Source organism: Calidris pugnax, unplaced genomic scaffold, assembly GCF_001431845.1.
Source record: "Calidris pugnax isolate Ruff unplaced genomic scaffold, ASM143184v1 scaffold17, whole genome shotgun sequence".
In the NCBI taxonomy this organism is placed as follows: domain Eukaryota; kingdom Metazoa; phylum Chordata; class Aves; order Charadriiformes; family Scolopacidae; genus Calidris; species Calidris pugnax.
Window position 1 is genome coordinate 5,684,682 of NW_015090794.1, and position 19,761 is coordinate 5,704,442.

The following is a 19,761-nucleotide window of genomic DNA, read 5'->3' on the forward strand; positions in this document are numbered from 1 at the left end:
AAAGGGTAGCTCAGGTTGATCCTCTTGTTGGTGGTGGTGTGGGCACCATGAGGCTTCGTTACTGTCCTGGTAATAGATTTAGAAATTACCAAATGTTCGTGATGATAAATGTTCAAGCTGTTCCAGGCACAGACTCAGGAGGAGTGATTTTGGGGAAAATCAAACCAACAATAATAGTTTAAATTGGATAGATGATGTTTAAATCACCTTGGGTGCGAAACTATCTTAGATCTTTACATTGTGCAACCACTGGGCATAACGGTATATGTAGGTATGGTTTGACCTCACAGAAGTCATGAGTGTTGGGGTCAAAGGGTAGCTCAGGTGGATCCTCTTGTTGGTGGTGGTGTGGGCACCATGAGGCTTCGTTACTGTCCTGGTAATAGATTTAGAAATTACCAAATGTTCATGATGATAAATGTTCAAGCTGTTCCAGGCACAGACTCAGGAGGAGTGATTTTGGGGAAAATCAAACCAACAATAATAGTTCAAATTGGATAGATGATGTTTAAATCACCTTGGGTGCGAGACTATCTTAGATCTTTACATTGTGCAGCCACTGGGCATAACGGTATATGTAGGTATGGTTTGACCTCACAGAAGTCATGAGTATTGTGTGCGTATTGGGTCAGGTCTGTGTTGGGCAATGGCTTTCTCATCGGAGGAACTTAAAATATACTGAACAGAACTGTGGTATGGGAGTTGGCAAAGACTGACAGAAGAGGGATGCCTTCTCAGTGAAGCAAAAATACTGTGGCAACAGAAGAAAACACACATGGTGAATGTGAGCATGTGTGCTGTGTAGCCATATACTGCCACATAATGTGACCTGAGAGGTGCTGTGACAAAAGGAGTTTGGGGCAAGAAATGGGATGTTTTTTCTCATAAGGGAGAGGGGCTGTGGGGAAGATCAGGCAGAAGATGGGCTGGACTGGGGTGGATGCTGCAAGGTTGTCTCTGGAACTGGCTCCAGGGGCAGCGGAGTGTGTGAGGAGAGGGTTTGGGTTTGCCTTAGGACCTGTGATGTAGATTATTGCTTTTGCCCAGGGGCTGACTCAGGATGCTGCTGTGCTTGCAGCCTTCACCTTGCTCCTCATGTGGTGCTTCTCATGTCCTTTGCTCATTAAATGTGCGGGGTTAAACACGGAGGGGTTGCTTTGCCAGCTCCTGAAATCGGGCAGCCTATTGCCGTATTTTCCGTGGAAAGCCAAAAAAAGGTATTGAATTAAAGGGAATTGTATTATGTAGTGTGGGAGGTGCAGGACTTCCTCAGCCTGCCACCTGCTCCTGCATGCCACGCACGTCCCGCTGCCTTCCCCGGGAGTAGTCAACAGGAACAGGAGAGGAGAGAAAGTGCCTGGGGGGAAACTTTTAATACCATTACCTGACGTCAGCCTTAGCGCTTGGCTCGTTCACTGAGGAGCCCAGTGGCCGCCGTCAGCGGGAGCCGTTCTCTGCTGCTGGCCTGCCAGGGGAAAAGTGCTGTTCTGCTCCTGGCAGGGGACGGGGCTTTTCCTGGAGTGCCTCCTCGTGTTTGGTCTGAGCCCTCTGGTTCGTCTGTGCTCGGTGGAAATTGTGTTTTTTCCATTTGCAGCTGAATAGCCATGAGCTGGTTGTATTTCCCGACAGCCTGAGCCTCAGTTTCCCCAGAGCCGTTGATAGCTTTGCTGGGAGTGGGTACCTCATGTGCTGGCCCATCTGCTGATGAACCTGGTTCTTCAGGTCAATTCAGGCTGTGACTGTGTCTCGGAGCTTTTTTCTTTATTGTCTACCCAGTCCTTTAGTCTCTGATATCTGTAATCTAATATTTGGGGCATCAGTGAAGATATTTAAGCCTTTTGTTATGATTGCAGTAGTACTGCAGCTCTTTTCCTTTTGGGAATGGGCTATGACCGTCCAGTGTAGGCTTGGCTTTGAGCTGTTTGGCTATTTGGGATGAAGAACTAGCTCTGCACTCCTGCATGGACCTGAGCCAAGTCAGATGGATGGATGCCCAGCCCAGGCTGGCTGGTGTGTTTTCAGTCTCCAGAGTTGTTTCATTGCCTGTATTTTGCATCTGAGAATAACAGCATCTCAAAGCCAGGTCATGCTATGGGGGGAGAGGCCACTTTAAACTGTCATGTCTGAGGAGCAGTGATGTCAGCTCTATTTTTTTAATTACTAGTTTTAAGCATCATTAAGTAAAAGGAAAAGAAATAATGGTTGAATGGCTATGTTGATGTGAAGCTATGGCCATGGTACAGCCTGATGCACAGCAAGGGCACAGTTGAGCTCTGTTGAGGTCTCTGGGACGGGCTGGATGCCAAGGGGTTGTCTCCTCTGAATTGCCTTCCTGTGACCCAGGTATGCATTAACCATCCCATGCCTGAACTTCCCAAGTGGCTGGTGTGGTTCTTGGTGGCTGGGAAGGAAAGAGGATGTCTCCTCCAATGGGTCTGTGTTTTGTACATTAATAAGATGTGAGGTTGGTGTGATAAGAACCAGCTGGAACTGTTCAAAGGGGAGCAGGTAGAAACTACTGACCTTGTATTCATTCCTTCTTTTAGGTTCTCTTTGCGTGACTGCTGAAAAGCTGGTGAAGGATCAGCAATTAAAGAATGATCTTCACCTGGAGATAGTATTCTTTCTTGTTTCTGCTCAGCATGAGGTACCACCAGATGGTTCTTGGTTGCAGTTTAGAGCGTGACTAAAATTTATTTTTCAGGCACTTAGAGAAATGGGATTTATTTAATTTCTCTTCCTGCTCTTCGCTTCCCTCTGAGCTCAGTTCTAAATTTCCACATTCCTTTTTCCCTGCAGAATGAAGTGGAGCTGGGAGAGCTGCTGTTGTCCCTAAACTACCTACCCAGCGCAGGAAGACTGAATGTGGACATCATTAGAGCCAAACAGCTTCTTCAGACGGACATGAGCCAAGGTTCAGGTAAAGGGCAGTGCATTTCTCACATTACTCATGCACAGATTATATGTGCTTTTAAAGCAAATCAGTGGCGAGGCAGTTTGTGGGGGACCCAGGGGGATTTGGATGCTCAATTCCTATTAATATAAGGCTCTGGATATTCATTTTATATATATACAGCCAACCATAAGAAAAGTATTTGGAATGCTTACCCTGAGATAAAATGGAGGGTGTGACTACCTTTGCCATATTTAAAGTAAAAATCTCTGAACCAGGGTGAGGTGAGGAACCAGGAATTCTGAATTCCCCCCATTTTGTGTTCTGTGAGGCAGCTCCTTTGTGCCTGCGCTGTGTTTTGCCGATGCTGCCCGAATGTTAATGTTGCAGTGGTTTCACTTAGGGTATCTGTTTGCTCTGGATGGTGTGAGGTTTTTCCAGTGTCCATGCATTGCTCCATGCTGTTTCTGAGCCTGCTGGTAATTGCTTCACGCATATGTCCTCAGGTGTTTTTCCCATGTTCCCTGCCCCAGCCACTGCTGCTGCCAGAATATTGGCATTTTCCAAAAAGAACAGTATGCTTGGCCTCTATCAAAGCTGTCATTAATTGTGGTTTTGGCAGGGAGCGTTTTTAAATCCAGCTGCCTGACTTTTGTATCCACTGCAAATCCCTGGGAGCGGAATGGGGATTTCCATTCCAAATGCCATTTTCCAGCACGGTCATCCCTGTGGTGCCCAACCTTCGTGAGCCAGGGTACCGACTGATGACACCTGTAATGCAGAGCTTGTATTTTGTGTTTCTTGTCAGACCCCTTTGTGAAAATTCAGCTTGTTCATGGATTAAAATTAACAAAAACCAAGAAGACCTCCTGCATGCGGGGGACGATAGATCCTTTCTACAATGAGTCCTTCAGCTTCAAGGTTCCACAGGAAGAACTGGAAAACGCCAGCCTAGTGTTCACAGGTAAAAGTGGGGGCGTTACCAACTTGGCATGATTGTGATTGCCTCCAAGGTGAGCAAAGAAGCAGTTGTGGGTGTGCAGATGAGCCTGTGCAGGACGGTGGCTGTCCCGGTAGCCACTCTGCAAGGGGTGGCCATCACTGGGATCTCCAGGGAAGCTTAATTAACACTCTGTCCTCTGCAGAACCTGTTCCCAGTATTGCCACCGGATGGCTGGAGCTGGCTGGGAGCACACCTTGCTGGTCCTGTGCTTAATTGGTGCCATTGGGAGTTCTTTTGTGCAGAAGAGGAGGAGACATTAATCGCACTTCTCAGCGGCAACCAACTTGGGCATAAAGTCAAAAATTAGAAGAGTGAGAGGGGAGTATTGAACCATCCCAGAGCTCAGACACTGGCAAAAATAACTTCTGGTACTTGACATAATTTGCCGGTGAGATGATGTAGCTGTAGGTGTTCGGCACTGACATCACCTGTTCTGTAAGCAGGTTTGATCATGCCTTTATTTCTAAAAGGCTGGTACTTGGTGCCAAGCCCTGCGTGGCACAGCTGAGGCAGACCAAGACACAGACCATGCAGGCGGTGGGCCAGGAGGACTCCCAGCACTAACCTCACTCAAGGGCTTTGTCAGCGCTGGAGATGTTTGGCTGGGATAGGAATTCTTATGTTCAAACAATTTCTGAATCTCCTATTTTTGTTCTCTAGGCACGAAAGCAGTCAGTAGAAATTGGCAGTTGGGTGTGCTGGAGAGAGCAGGGGGGAGTCCCCACCCTGGGCTGTGCTCTCGCCCGCAGGCTGGGCACCAGTGGTGGGGCTGAACTGTAGCCATGGACCCACCGTGGCTGGTGGCCTTTTCTGCCATTCCACAGCGTGGAGGTCTTGGGCAGGGCTGCAGATGCCCCTAGGAAGCGGTGGGTCCCCATGCGATGTCTTTGCCCAGCCTATGTGTGCTATGGGGCTCAGGCAGGGTCAGACCTTCTTGTCCTCTGGGACCCACACTCTTCTGCCACACTGGGCTCCCGTGATTCATAAACACATTTTTTAGCACCTTTCCATCCATTACTCACCGTCTTTTGATGAAGAGGAAGGAAACTGCATCTGAAAACACATATTTTGAAGTATTTTTCATTTTTTTTTCTTACATGGCAGATACAGGTGTCAAAGCTGGTACAAGGAGCCTAATTCCAACCCATTAGTTTGTTTTCAAACATTTTATAACAAAAGTGATGCTGATCAGCAATGTAAATTTTGCCCTTCATGCTCGGAAATTTCTTCAGCAAAAAGTCTATAATTAATCAGTGCTTTGCATGCACGTCACCCTGACTGTACCTTGCATGTACAATGATGAATTTGTTCTTGGAAGCTTCCATCAGGTGAGCTTGTGGCAGGTGTGAAATACTCTTTTCTTTGTTTTCCCTTTCTCCTAATAAAAGAAGAAGAGGCAAACAGAGGAGCAGCTCTGTGCAGTCGGAAGGGTGAGGGCAATAGGCTGCTCGTCACCACAACCGATGAAGTTAGCATTAATGAGTGGATGTCTGATTATTTTTTGTGTGCAAGTGGATGTGTTTTCAAATAAGTCAATGGGAAGTTAGCTGATTTATAATCATATGTAATGCAGTTGGATTTCAGTGGCGTGCCTTCTAAGTGGTGCTTCACTTCTGAAGTGACGTGTTGCTTGCTTTGAACATTGCAATAAATAATCCCAGGCCAGAAATGTCACCAGCAGCCCTGAAGCTGGGAAGGAGAGTGAAGAGCGTTTTGGAAGAGCAGCAGGGCCAGGTTTTCGTGGCCACTCTGGGACTGAAGGGTGACGCGTGGCTCGGGCACGGCACTGCTGCGGGCGCCGTTGGGCTTGCTGCTTCTGCTGTGGTCAGGACCCTGTGGTTTGAGAGATGGGGTTTGGGTAGCCAATGTATAGCTGAAGCCAGAGGTGTTGGCCATCTTGTTGTGTGTACAATCTTCTGCTGGTTCAGTGCCTGCACTGCCTCCCCTTGTTAGGGGAACCCAGACCAATAGAGGAGACAAGTGCCCGTCTTGTGAGGACCTTTGAATCAGGATTCGTGCACAGGCATCTGCAGTGTCACAGGAGCAGCGTGGTTCAGGGGATGTAGAGGTGGTGAAGATGCTGAGCCATGTTCAGTGTTCAGTGATGGAGATGCTCGGGATATTGGTGGAAGCATGTCCCCAACAGGGAGTGCAGCACCAGTTTCTATTTGTGTCCATCTATGAAGTTTTAATAAAATGAGTATCAGCGTGTGGCTTGGCTGAAGTTCTGGGGTGTGGGGCTGGTGGTATCCCCCAGATAGCTGCCTTCTTGGCATGTTAGGTATTGCACAGCTTAAAAGCTTGTAAAGGGCTTTGGGATCTTCTGTTAAAAGACAGTAAAGAGCAAATGGTTGCCAGCAGGAGAAACCATACCTTGCAACTTGAAGATCTTATTATTTTGCATCTTTACAAAGCAGGAGCATAAGCTGCATTTTTTCTCTAGGTTTTTTGTTTTTACTTGGGGTTGGTTTTGGCTGCAGTAGTGCTGCTTCTGTTGCGTGTTTTGTGGGAGTTGTTTTTTTCTTTTTTTTTTTTTTCCAATCCACAGCTCTAGTCCATTAGGTCAGTTAATTAAATTTGCTGTTGAGTCAAAGTCCAGTTGAAAAGGAAAATAATCCTGCTTGAAGGGTGGGTGACAATGCTTTGAATGGAGAGAGAGCTGTAAGAGCAGCCATGGGAGCCAGCAGTGAGTATATCTTCAATAATTTAAAGGAACCTTTTTTTGTGGCTTCATATTTTGGACCTAGTCTGCAGCTGTCTTTACATTGGCTTGGCTTCACTGGAAAGCAGTGGATCCATGCCAGTCCCTATCAGCTGAGGCTCCTGGCTCCCTCTGTGTGGCTGGTACCACACTGCAAAGTGAGGCACTATCTACACAAAGTAAGATTAATTATATATTTTTTTTTTCCCCTGTGTGTTTTTCTCCTGTGCATCTTGAATCAAACTGCCTGGGTTTAGTGCACTCTAGTAAGAATTTATGCACCGTTTTGCTGCATCTTTAGCAAGGAGTGTGTGTGCAAACACTGTGGACGGATGGTTTTCTGCAAAGCACCGTTCTGCTCCCTGCTCTCCTGGTGGTGCTCTGGAGAGATGGACTTTGGACCGAACTCAGGGTTGAAGTGCGGCCAGACAAGGAGACGGGCAGTGGGTGCCTCCAAGATGGGGTGCACAGGATGAGCTCTGTGTTAACCAAGATTTGGGAGGGGAGAATGGACTGGTTCTTAGATCTTTCTTCTCCCTTAGGCATACTAGGATGCAACACTGTAAATTATTGGCAGGTACAGACCAAAACGCTTCTCCTTCTGCATTGGTGAAGGACTCTTTGTACAAGCTGCCTTTCTGCTGTTCCCTCTATTCCTGTTTCACATGCTTACTGGAGCTGTCACTAACTCACATGTCCCAGTTTAGTGCCTAAAATGAGGTGAGGTGAGCTCAGGTGGGGATGTCTTCTCCAGGGGAAGGCCTTCAAGGTCAGGATTGCTGCTGCAGGTATCATCTTGCATTTTCACAGCTTCTCACCGAAAGAGGCTAAAACCAGGAAAGTGACTGACACTCATAACGAGTCTAGTGTCCCAACAGGAAAAATGATGAGTGAAGCAACAGCTAGTGGAGAAGATGTTTGATTTTCATTTACTCCGTCAAATATGTTGTCTAGGTGATAAGCACACGTATACATATGGTAGAGAAATGATTCTTTTTTCCACTTTCTGTTTTTTGGCAACTTGGCGTCCCCCATGTGCCATCTTCTGCTTGAGTGCAAGCAAGTCATGGGTTCACCTCTTGCAGAGAAATGGGGCAAGCTTTAAAAGACAGTAAGTTCTCTTAACCACGTATACCTGTGAACAAGCGTATTAGTTTTTCTTTGTCCCATGGTAAGGGGAAGAAGGAGATTGGCCCTGGCAGCAGGACTGTCAGCTGCTGCCCGAGGTCATTTCCAAGCAGAAGAAAGGATATCTGAGGTGCGACTGGGGGAGGGCTGGATGCTGGGCACCTGGAGACAGGGTGCTCTCCCCACTGATGGGTTTTGGGCAGGCTGTCCTCTACATTTCAGCCTAACCTTCAGAAAGCCTGGGCCGTGCAGCAGGAGGTGAGACGACACCTGAAATCCGAGCACTGTGGTATTTTGTTAATGATTATAATGTTGTTAATAACAATCGTGGGTAATGCTGTTTGCGTTGCAGTAAAGCCCAGATGGCCCAATAAAAAACACCAGCGCTGCAGGGCAAACCGCATCTTGGTGACTCGTTAACATCTTTTGATCATTTACCATAAAACATACAAGCTGCAGCACTCACCGTTAGGGAATATGTGTCTCCCCGAGGTCCTGTGGTGACTGTGTGTGTGTCTTTCTCCATCTAAATAAGCTCTTCTACATATTCACATGACAGGATCTTTAGGGCTTGTGGAGCAAGCAAGGTCCCCAAAGAGGAAAAAATAATTTTCATGCTCTGGGTACTGTCTGTGGAAAGCAGAGGGAAGGCCTGCTTTGCTGTCTGACCTGGCTGAGAGCGTAGCAGGAGGTGGGACAAGAATTGGGGCTGGTGGTGTCTGATGGACAGCGGTGGTGGGGTTCAACCCACTGCACCGTTCCCACGGATCCAGCAGGACAGGATGCTCTGCCCGGGGGAGGGAAGCAGGTTGGGGCAGGGTTTGCTTGTGGATGGAGAGATCGACCTCGATACCTGCGTGACAGATGGTGAGATTTTCATCATAAGTACGGGCTGAGGAGGCAGCCCAATGGCACTCTGTCTTCTGAAGGGTTTGTAGGATTTTATGATTCTCTTTACTCTTCTGTATTTTTAAAAAATGCACCCTGTCTCTGTTTTCTATAATTATTTGGTACAATTTTAAAAATCTTTTATTTTTGTAAGTGTTTGAGTTCCTGAGGGAGTGTTGTTGAATAGTGAGACTTTGCACACCTACACCCGTGGTTTCAATGGCTACTGCAGAGGGGCAGATGGTACCATCAAGTGTCTCCGTGCACCGAGTGCTGTAGCAATGTGTGTCTTCTCGCCCTTGGATCACTTTGATGCTTTAACCCAGTGTCTAATCAACTCCCACCTAATAGGCAGTGCTTGATTAAAATCACAGGTTGCTGTTTAGTAGCAAGATATATTGGCACATTTTCCCTTTCCCTTGGCCTATGAGGAAAATTTAAGGGCCATTTAATGAAGTTTGAATGTTTAGAGGGGGAAAAAAAGTCCTAAAGTTGGCTCTCCAGGCAGCTTGAGTCCTGGTTGAGGAGAAGACAGCTGGAGCTCCTCAGACCTAAAAACTATTTGTTTTTTCCCCATCAGCTCTGGTGGTTCAAATTGTGGTGTAGATGTTGGAGACAAGGTGATGCTTTTGGTGTTTGCCTGTGCTGCATGAGATTTGTGAAAGTCCCATGAATGGGATGCAGAGATAGCAAGACTTTTCAATGGTATTTTTTTAATTAACAGGCTGATTTCCAAATGTCCCAATTAGCTGATAGGTTGAAGACTGATAAAGGTTTTGTCCTCAGGCTTCTCCAGAAATACACTCAAATTTTGATTTGCCAAGCTGTGTGAAATGACCTTCAGATGCCAGCATCATCTTTAGGTGCCTCTTTGCAGGGATAGAAACCGCAATGTGTTTGGGGTTGTTACACATCTATATTTTGACTTGCTGCTTCAGATGCTCATCTCTCCTTTTTTGTATTGCTTTTTCTTTCCCACAAAAGTATATTAAGGCACTTTATCTTTTGCACACATATATGGGGGAAAAAAATCTTAAATGTCTGAGGCAAGTGAAACTGCTTTTTTCCCATGCTGGAAAGCAGGAGAAAGAAGGGATTTCTGTTTTGAAATGCTATCATGTCGGGCATGGTAACATCTCTTAGATGGATGGATAATTAGGCAACTTGCTGCTAGAAAATTGTTTCTTGTTGTCTATTGGCTGTGTGTTTCTGAAGTATTGGACTGTCTGTATATTCCACGTATCTGGAGCTCAGAAGCAGAATCTAATCTGTGCTTAAACCTGTGTGATCCTATCTTAGCCAAAGGGGGAAGAAAGGAAAAACCATTGATGTCAGCACTGGATTTTATGGGGATTTATACCTGTTTAATTTAGATCAGAATTTGGCCTTTGTGTCTGGCATTATAAAATACTTCATGTATTTATGCACTGGACACCATATGGTCTGTGCTCGGGTCTGGGGAGAGCAGAGCGCTCCTGGCCGGCACCTCCCATGGTCCCAGCTGCTTTGCACAAGGTCTTGTGGCCACATGAGGTGATCCAGCAGATCTCGTGAGGACATCTTCTGCTCTTGGGGCAGTGGGAGAGAGGCACAGGGAGATGTGCCGGCAGTGGGAGACCTTGGCCTCCTGGAGACTGCCCTGCCTGGCTGAGCCTCTCTGCAAAGCTTGGAAGCCTCCCACAGGCTTCAAAACCCTTCTGGGAGGAGGAAGGTCCCTATTTCTCTCCGTCCTCCAGATCCCCATCGATGGCTTCCTGGTCTCCACAATAGGTGCTGTTTGTCAGCCTGGAGTGGGTGACAACAGAGGGGACAGCGAAGGTCAGTCGGAGATGCTGAGTGGGGTCCTACAGCCCCGATCCTGGTTCAGGGTCACTCGCTGAAGATGCCCCAGGGATGGATTTGGCTTTTTGCAGCGGACTTGCTGCTTTAACAAGGAGGAGTGAAACACTATTAATCCTGGTGAGAGCAACAAGATGCTGATGCTTCCTGAGGCCAATCTGTTGCTTGCTTAGAAGGCAAAATTAGATTTTTCAAGTGGACTGATGTAGTTAATAGTGGTACCTCATTGCAGACATAGCAGAAACTGCTTGTCCTGGAGCTCTCTAGAATTTTGAGGGATCTTTTTCTCCTAAAGAAACAAACAAACCCTCCTCTCTGTGGGCTGATCATCAGCGCTTGCTCATTTTGCCGAGCCCCTTAATTTAAGCAGTGTCATACCTCTCTCGACCTTGGTGTTTCATCATGTTATGCCGTGGTGAAAGAAATTGTTCAAATGTCTCACAAGGCCATGATCTTTCGGTGTATGAAATGAGGAAAACGATCTTGGTGGCAGTAGCTGCTCTGGGTGGTAGAGCGGTGCCTGGAGATCAAATGCTTGTGCCTGGCCCCATGGCCATCAAAGGAGAAGCATGAAGGTGCCAGCAGAGATTGCGGGTCCCGTGTGACCATCCCTGCCTTCTTGTGCAGGTACTGTATGGATTGGTGCTGGAGCCTGTCTGTGTGAGGTGCAGAAACATGCATGAAGCCATTCATGTGCTTTGTTGGATCTGGAGCTCAGAGTGCAGAGAATTAATATGGAAAAAAAAAAAATAATACCAAAACAGAAAAGAGGAATTGGAGGTGGGGAGGTGTGAAAAGCCAGCTGTAAATACTCCTTTTCAATATCCTCTGGGCTGTTGCACTAGATGCAACCAGTCCGTTATTGCAGTTTCTCCTGATGAGATGATTTCAAGAGGTGTCATCCCTGCGTGTCTTTGAGATCTCTGTGGGACACACTTCTGCATTGGCATTTCCCCTGTTCCCTGGGTCCCGGCTCTCTCCTACAGGACTTTCCCTCTCTGAGGCCAGACCCCAGTTAGCCAAACACCTGGCTTGGGGTGCAGTGCCAGGCGCATCTGCAAGGTCCCCTTCCCAAGGTCCCCTTCCCAGGCTCCTCTTCCCAGAGTGCAGGGGCTGCCCTCACAGCAGGGTGAGGAGGGAAATGGTTTTCCAAAGAGTTTCCTTGGTGTGGTGGTGGTCTCCCACCTGGAGCAGCAGCTGGATGCTGAAGCTGTGGTGGGATTCAGCCACGCGCTCAAGCGGTTCCAGTTCCCTCTGGAGCTGGGCAGATGCAGACATTGCAGGGAGCAGCCCCATGGAGGAGATGCTGGGAAGTGAGTTTTACGTGTGCACCAGAGCCTGATGGAGATTAAATTGATAAATGTGAAACCACTGCATCTTCTCCTGTGCTTTTCTCTCTTCTCTACTAAATATTACAGGCCACGCTCAAGGAGCAAGGAGCAGAATTTGGTCCATACCCGTGACCTTCGCAGTGTGCATCATTAGTCCTGCTGCGGCGTGCTCCTAGCAGCACCCTCTGTGCTAAACAGCTTTTGAATATTGATGTCAAGCAGTTCAGAAGTAGCTTTCAGACCTGCTTAACCTGACAGCTCAGACCCGCTGGCTGGTAGCAGAGCTCAGCGGCCAGCGTAGAAAGGGCTGGGCGCTGGTTTCTGCCTGCAGGGGATGAGGCGTGAGCGGTGGAACTATGAGAAATAGGGTGTTTTGGGAGACCCTGCCAAGCCCTGAGGCTAAAAGTGCAGGGAGTGTTGATGGGTCAGTGCTAACAGGATTCTGGTTCCTGATGGAGGGACCCCATGGTGTTGTGAGACCCATGTCCTCTAGGAGACTTTGCTGCTCAATTGCCTGTGTGCAGCCTCCTTATTTCCCCCCTTTTTCCCCTCGTTTGGCTGTAATCCGAGGATGCAGCTGGGCATAGCGTGCCATGTGGCCATCAGAGCGGGACGCTGGTGGCTGAAGGTTTCTGTGTGTGGGTTTTGCAGCTGGCAGCAGGATGGCAGCCAGCAGGGCTGCAGGGGTGCAGGCACATCTCCGGGCTGCAGGGTTGGGAGAGCCTCTGCTCTAGAGCCCCTGTCTGAAGAATATTGACCATGTAGGTGCTCACTGGCTTCCTAGCCCTCTACCTGGGGTATCAGATGAAACTTACAGGCTGTGGCAACAGCAATTGCAGGTGTATAACAGTGGCTAAGATTATTATTTTTTTAGCAACTTTCATGTCTGATGATTGGCTCAGGCACCCAATATTCTCCTCTAGATGAGCTATAAAAATTAAGCTGCATTTGTGCTCTCTAGTATTTAGATTGAATAGCTTTATCCTGTAGCGGAAAGGAAAAGGGCTCTCTAATTCTTTGGGGATTTCTTCCCCTGGGGAGCTGGTCCCTGTGGCTGTGTCTGCTGTGCTGGGAAGTGTCCCCCACCGTGGCGGGCTGGCTCTGTAATCGTGCCAGTGTCAGAGGGGAGCATGTGAGCCACACCAAGGGGTGCTCAATTATTTATGGCATTTATAATCTGCAAGATGCAGCAACCAAATCGCATTTTAAAAAAATAAATTTAAAAAAAAAAAAAAGAAAATAATTTTGGGGGCAATTTGTTAGAGAGTGGGTGATGGTGTGCTGTAAATAAGCTAATGGCAAACTAGTATAGACTGTGAAGATGTTCTGCTTGATGTCTAGCCTGAGTAAGAAGGCAGATGAAAAACAGGCACATTCTTTCTTGTTATTTTTCTTGTCTCTGAGTTAAATGTTTTTAATTGCATTGCAGGTAACTGATGTAGGGGACTGAAGAAGAGTTAAATTATTTGTGCTGGAGCTTCTGCACACTCCAGTGCGCGGAGGTTTCTCTGCCCATCACTCCGGGAGAGGAGAGGCTGCCGTAGGTGCTCTGACAGCAGCAGAGGCACTGTGCGGCCAGACTTGGTGCAGCGTGGCCGTAACTGCTGAGTAACTGCTGGGCACAGCTGGCAGAGGGTTTGCAGCAGAGGCAGATGGTTTGTGGCCCCAGCTGAGCAAGGTGCTTCTGCATAAAGCTGGTCCCCCATCGCATTAAGCAGTACTGATAGCCTTAAAGTTAGCTTAAGGAAATGTTCTGAATTAGTGCTCCCTCCTGGTCATTTCAAGGCTACTAATACATTCAATCAAAGAATGAATTGCTGTTTGAAATGACACCTTAAATTCTACTACTGCACATAAGTCATAAATCACAATTACTTTGCAGGCATGCTCCTCACAGGTACCTGGTTTGCAAGTCTCGGTGTAGAGACAAAGGGGAAGGAAAAGGGTGTTTTGGCTGGATCAGGTGCCTGGGCGAGCGCCAGATTATGCAGCAACAAGCAGAGCTGTCAGCTGGTGAAAAGCAATTCTATGTGACCAAGGTTGGTAGGAGGTAGAGGAAAGCTAAGGCTGGAGTTGCACCTGGGGCCAAGTGTTGGAGCTCCAAGCCTCATCACATCTCCTGGCAGTCCCGGGATGCAGCTCTGGGCTGTGCAGTGCCTGGTACCCACCGTGCTGTGCTGCTCAGCCCTGTGGGGAGCACGGCTGCAGGGCCAGGGTGCAACCCAGCCACCCCTCCTGCACTGGAGCCCCACAGGGGACATCAGCCCCTACCCCAAAGAAAAGTTTCACGTAGCACCCAGCCCCTGTCAGTTTGATACGGATCATTTGGGAATGCTGCATCAGTAAGTACATAACATAAAAATGTTTTATTTACATCACATTGCTTGTCCTCAAAAACTCAACCCTTTAAATGGACATAAGTGAACCCAATTTTCTTTTATATTTCAGCATTTCTATTATAAAGATATTTTTTTAAAAGAAACCTTTCTGTTTCCAAATGCATCCCTCAGTAAAGAGCAGCTGCAGAAGGAATTGGTTTGACCTCTGCTTCCTTAATTGCTTTTTGCTCGGTGTTGGCCTGGAAATGGATGTTGCTATTGTGTAAATTACTGCAATGGTGGAAAAAGAGCTCATGAGATCAGGTGTGTACTTTCTGTCAGGAAAATAGGTTTCTTAAATGGAAAGCAGTGTCTACCTGTCCGTAGCCAGAGCCTGGGTCAGTCTGAAAACCCCAAATGATAATTACCTCATTTTCTGCTGCTGAGCAGCTCCACGGAGTTACTGTTTTTTGTGGCCAAGAGCAGATTTAATCTGAAATTTACTCTGAGCTCCTTTCAGACTCTGGAAGGGGATGCTCATACGTTAGAGAATACAGCTCAATCCGTTTGTGCTGTAACCTGGGCTAAGAGCACGGCGCAGCGCCCAACTGTTGTCCCAGGGGCTGGACTACAGGAGCTTCTCCAGCTCTACCTGTTGTGGAAGAAGCTGAAAAGAGCGAGCCTGACCTTTTCTCCTCCTGAGGCTGAAGGCATGAACTTATGGGGGGTTGGCTTCATTGCAGGTGGGGCTATAGCCATGGTATGTGGGTCACTGAACGTGTGTGTGCAAAAAGCAGAGGGGCTCTGGCAGAGCCTGCCCAGCCACAGGCTGGTGGACCTCTGCTGCATCAGCAGGTCCCCTTCCAGCCAGGGCAGAGGAGACCCGGGACGATGTGCAGTTTGCCTTCTGTCTTGAAAAGCTGTCATTTTGGGTTAGTGTCTGAGCACCCGGGAGTCCTGGTCGGGACGTGAGTGGTACATGTGGGGTCTGTACTGAGAGTGGGATGTGCACCACTTCTGCTGAGCTTCGGAGCTGACTGAAGTGCCAGCCATGAGTGTAAATTGTGTAATACGTGTAGTGGCTAGTGCACGCTTGTTGGTGTTCAAGCAAACGGTTCCTCATCTGTTTGAGAAGTGACTGCTGCAGCAGGGGAAGGAAGGGGATGGGAGCCTGCGGTGTAGAATGGCTCCACGCTGGTGCAGCAACACAGCCCACCTGGCCTTACAGGCTCCTACAGTTGTCCTTTCCAAGCTGTTCTTTGAAGAAATGGTGATATCAACAAGGAAAATTGTGCTCCTGAATGTGAGCAAAGAAAAGGGCTTATTGTCACAACACTACTTCTAGCACCTTCTCCTGGGTAAGGTCCACACAGCAGCTCTATGAACCTCAACCATCAGCAAATTTGCTCAGCAAATACTGGCCATTTTAAGAGTGGAATAAAGCAATCAGTCCCCGAGAAAGGCATGTCCTTGAGTTTTAAAGGCTTGTGAACTGATGAGTGAAGCTGAATTTGCACACAAAAATTTCCCATCTTTAGAGGAAGCTGCTGTGAGTTTGTAAACCTGAGGTTGAATCTAGTGCCACCTCTTATTGTCTGTGTGTGAATAAGCATTTGGCCTCAGAAAATGTCTTCCTTGTTCTTCAGCAATAAGTCTACCTCTGCGCTATCTAAACTAGTTAACGATAGAAGCAACAATGCTTGTATAATTAGCCCATTAATACCCTAAAGGAATCAACACGCTAATTACCCGACACAATGAGATTAGCAAGATGCTTTATAAGAATTCAAAATACTCGGATCAACGGTAAAATAACAGGTCTCTTCAGTTAGCACACCTACTCATTTTACAATCCTGATATGGATTATTTTTGAAGAATTGGTATGCCTGGGGCACTTCCCCACTGTTAATTTATCCTGTGATTAATTGATGGCCTTTAAGACTTCTTGGTTTAAATTACTTGGTATTGTCTCCCAGGATTAGGCTTCATCTTCTTTCATTCTTGAAATGAAAGAAGGGAAATTAACCACCTATATAAAAAATTTGGGGGTATTTTTATGTGATTTTATCAGTGTTTGTTTTCTCTAGGAGAAGAAATCATAGCAGGACATGCAGCATAGCCATGCTATCTACACCTGTGATCCATTGCCCTGTAGGAGAACTCGTTAATAACCCTGGCAGGCTGTGTACTAGTTGAAGATGGATGGCTTAAAATTCTTCACTGCATCCTCAAAAGGTGGCTTTTCTAAATAACACTAAACTGGCCTCTTGACAGGGGCACTTCCTTGGTGGCACGTTGCAGGGAGCTGATGGCAGCGCCCCTAGATAATTGATGGCAACAGGCAGGAGGGATGTGGTCTTCCTAAGGGGAAGATGTACCCCCAATTCATTTTTAACTGTAGTTTGAAGGTAGAGTTTCAGTGCTCTGAGTTGCCATGTAATTTGTTTTTAGTGCAATTATTTGGAGAAATGATTGGGACGTTTGAAGGTTTGCTGTTACCAAAAATATCCCTAGGTAATTTGATGTGGAGAAGCATCTCTGCCCATAAACTGTGTGCCAGAGCTGTCGGAAGGTATAAAGCACGATGTCACCTTCTGCAGCTTTATTTTGGGACTGCACGGGCAGGTGGCACCTGAGTCACCCCAAGCAAGTTCCCATACCGGTGCAGTAGCTAGGAACCAGCCTCTGCAGAGATGGAGATGGTAGAGATACTGAGCTCCATGTTAAATAATACTAATTATTTGTGGGGTATATTATAATAGGAAATACACAGCCTTGACAAAGATGTGTGGCTAAAAGTGAGGTGGACTGCTTGGTGCTTGGTGTCCTGCCTGCCTGGAGGGGGGTGCGTGGCATTGGGGGGTGCGTGGCATTGGGGGGTGCGGCCACCAGGGATCCCAAGGGTGGCTTTGCTGCCGGTGCTGGTTTCCTGCATTCCTGGAGAGCTGGTACTGCTGGCAGGGCTCAGCTCCGTGCCAGCCTCATGGCTCCATGCCAGCCTCACAGTTCCACACCAGCCTGCACTTCCCCTTTGAACTGGGTGGATTTGGAGCCCCTGCAGACATTTGTTCTTAAAAATCCGTCTCTTTCCTGAGGAGGTTTTTTAATCCTTAATATTCCAGCTGGTGGCTGTGGATATTCAAGCTTCAGCTTGCACAGACTTTTTGTTCAACTTTCTAATGAGCCGAGGCAGGGCTTCAGTTTGCAGAACACAAAGTGCTTTGCTGCTGTCCGGCAGCAGCGTGTGGCCTTTCCTGGGATTGGGCCCATCATTAGAGTTTGCTGCTGTCTGTGGTCTTTTGTTCCAGGAGACTGGGCTAATCCAAAGGACAGGGTGTTGGGTTGATGTCTCTCTCTCAATTGCTTTCCTGGACTTTAACAAGGAGCTGCAGCAATAATTATGGCGAATTGTTTTTGTATAAACATCCTGCTGACAGCCTGTACGTGTGTGATTCCTGTCTCCGAGTTGGGAAGGCTATCGATTAACACTGGAACGGTGCATGAACGCTTGCATTTGGAGGAGGACAGTTTGAGATGTTGGTGTGGGCTGCTTGGCTGCATTCACCATTTCACGATGCCCCGGCAGAGCTTTTGGCATTTCTTTGCATAATGTAGTTCTGCTTCAAGGCCAGGTTGGATGGGGGTTTGAGCAACTCGGTCTTGTGGAAGGTGTCCCTGCCCATGACAGAGGCGTTGAACAAGATGATCTTCAAGGTCCCTTCCAACCCAAACCATTCTATGATTCTACTTTACCTCTTCTTGCTGAGTACCATGATAACTGTGGATTTGTGTCCTGTTTATTTGCATTGTATTTATTTCAATCTGTAGTACAGCTTATTTTATTCCTTCCAAACTCCTGGTTTGGTCTACAATGTTTCTGAGGTGCCGAGTTACGTGCCAAAAATGCTGGCATCTGCTGTGCTGGGGCACGGGCAGGACGTTTGGCTTTCCAGGGGCAGGGCTCTGGGTAGACGAGGGATGCTTTTGCCTTGACAGGTCTCTGTGTCTGCTCTCCCCAGTGTACGGGCACAACGTGAAGAGCAGCAACGACTTCATTGGGAGGATCGTGATCGGGCAGTACTCGACAGGCGCCCCCGAGTCCAACCACTGGCGCCGGATGCTCAACGCACACCGGACAGCCGTGGAGCAGTGGCACAGCCTGCGGTCCCGGGAGGAGTGCGACCGCGTCTCCCCGGCGTCCCTGGAGGTGACATGAGGTGGAGGACTAACAGCAGCCAGACCAAGCAGGCGGACGAGGATAAAAAAAAAACAAACCACCGACCGAAACACCCCACCTCACACCCTACAGACACCCCACAGCAGCTCCGTTGGATTGAAGCGGCTGCCGGCACCCAACTGGCCGCACTGGCCTCTGCGAACCGTGTCCCACCAGGTCCTGGCCATTCCCCCTGGGGCCACCAGTGGCCCGGCCGGCCGGACCTCTCGCTGCTCGCACCCGGCCCTGCTCGACTGTTTGCACCCCGGGTGGCGTGGGCTGCGTGTGGAGGTGCCGCGGGAAGCGCTGAGCGGGCGGAAGAGTTGGGAGTTGCCTCCGCTGTCCTTCCAGTCCAAATCCATGGCTCATCCTCCTGGAGATATAAGTACCCGTGTGCTCTCATTGGTGAACGTGGTAATTAGGCTAGAATATTTTTTTAAATGGTAGAACCTGTGGTGAAAAATCGATTCTGACTCCAGTTTTGTCCTTGTACTAGTTTTAACAGAATTAAGCTCCTGTTAGTACGTACGCGTGCATTTGTGTGCTGGGGCACGTGTGGCCGTGCAGCCCCGCGTCAAACGGATCCGATGTCACGTCAGCGGTGAGACCTGCCACTCTCGATAGCAGTCTGTGTGCGTCAAGTAGATACAGTGATGATATAGCAAAGTAAACATTTCCAATAGCATTTGTACCAGGAAAGCCAGCTTGTGTCTTTTCAAACCTGTGTTGTGCAAAAGAAACCTGCTGTGGGGACTTTTGCAGTCCAGAAGACACAAAATACACAATTTTAATTCTGTCACAGACTGCAGTGGCTCTTTCTGTGTTGTGTGTGTTAAGCCAGGTAGTTTTCCAGGTCACCAAGTGAACTTAGCTACGGTCAAGCTGTCCTGTTGGTTGCTTCTGTACATTTTATTTTTTCAGAGCATATTGTCTGGTATGATGCAGATTGTATATTTATTGAAAATAAAATTCTATTTAATTGTGCCATGTAGACTGGGGTGATACTTGGTAGCAGAGTTCAGCTTTGTGTTGAGTTCCATCAGTTATGTTTATGGCACAAAGAAAGCCAAAATGTTGGCGTTTACCCCCTTGTTACTCTCTGCAGATGAACCAGGAGTAATTTCATAGAAACTGGGGACCTGCTGATGGAGGTCGGTCGGGAGAGCAAGCCGAATGTGTTGGTCTGGTCATACGTGCTCCCCATCCAGAAGACATGCAACGTGCTGCAGGTCGGACAAATCTCTGCACTGGGCTCTGGGTCTTCGCTTTTTGCAGGAGTGGGCCTCAAATCATTATCACTTTTTATTGCTCTATTTATCAGCAGTGAGACTGCATAAAAATCTGTGTCTTTCCTACAGCCCGTTCAAGAAATCAAACCAGGAGGACATCACCCTGAAGAGACCTGGGCCAGGCTCATGACTTGCCTTTCCATGTCTTCATTTT

The 19,761-nt window shown here is 47.9% G+C and overlaps 1 protein-coding gene across 1 annotated transcript in view; it reads left to right on the top strand.

Moving 5' to 3' along the window:
- The window catches only part of SYT17 (synaptotagmin 17), a 43,765-nt gene extending 24,460 nt beyond the window's left edge, over nt 1-19,305 (top strand). Inside the window, exon 8 of the mRNA XM_014936203.1 lies at nt 18,122-19,305. Coding sequence (XP_014791689.1) covers nt 18,122-18,318 — 197 coding nt within the window. The 3' untranslated portion in view covers nt 18,319-19,305. The remainder of the gene's footprint in view (nt 1-18,121) is intronic.
- Nucleotides 19,306-19,761: the final 456 nt, after the last annotated feature.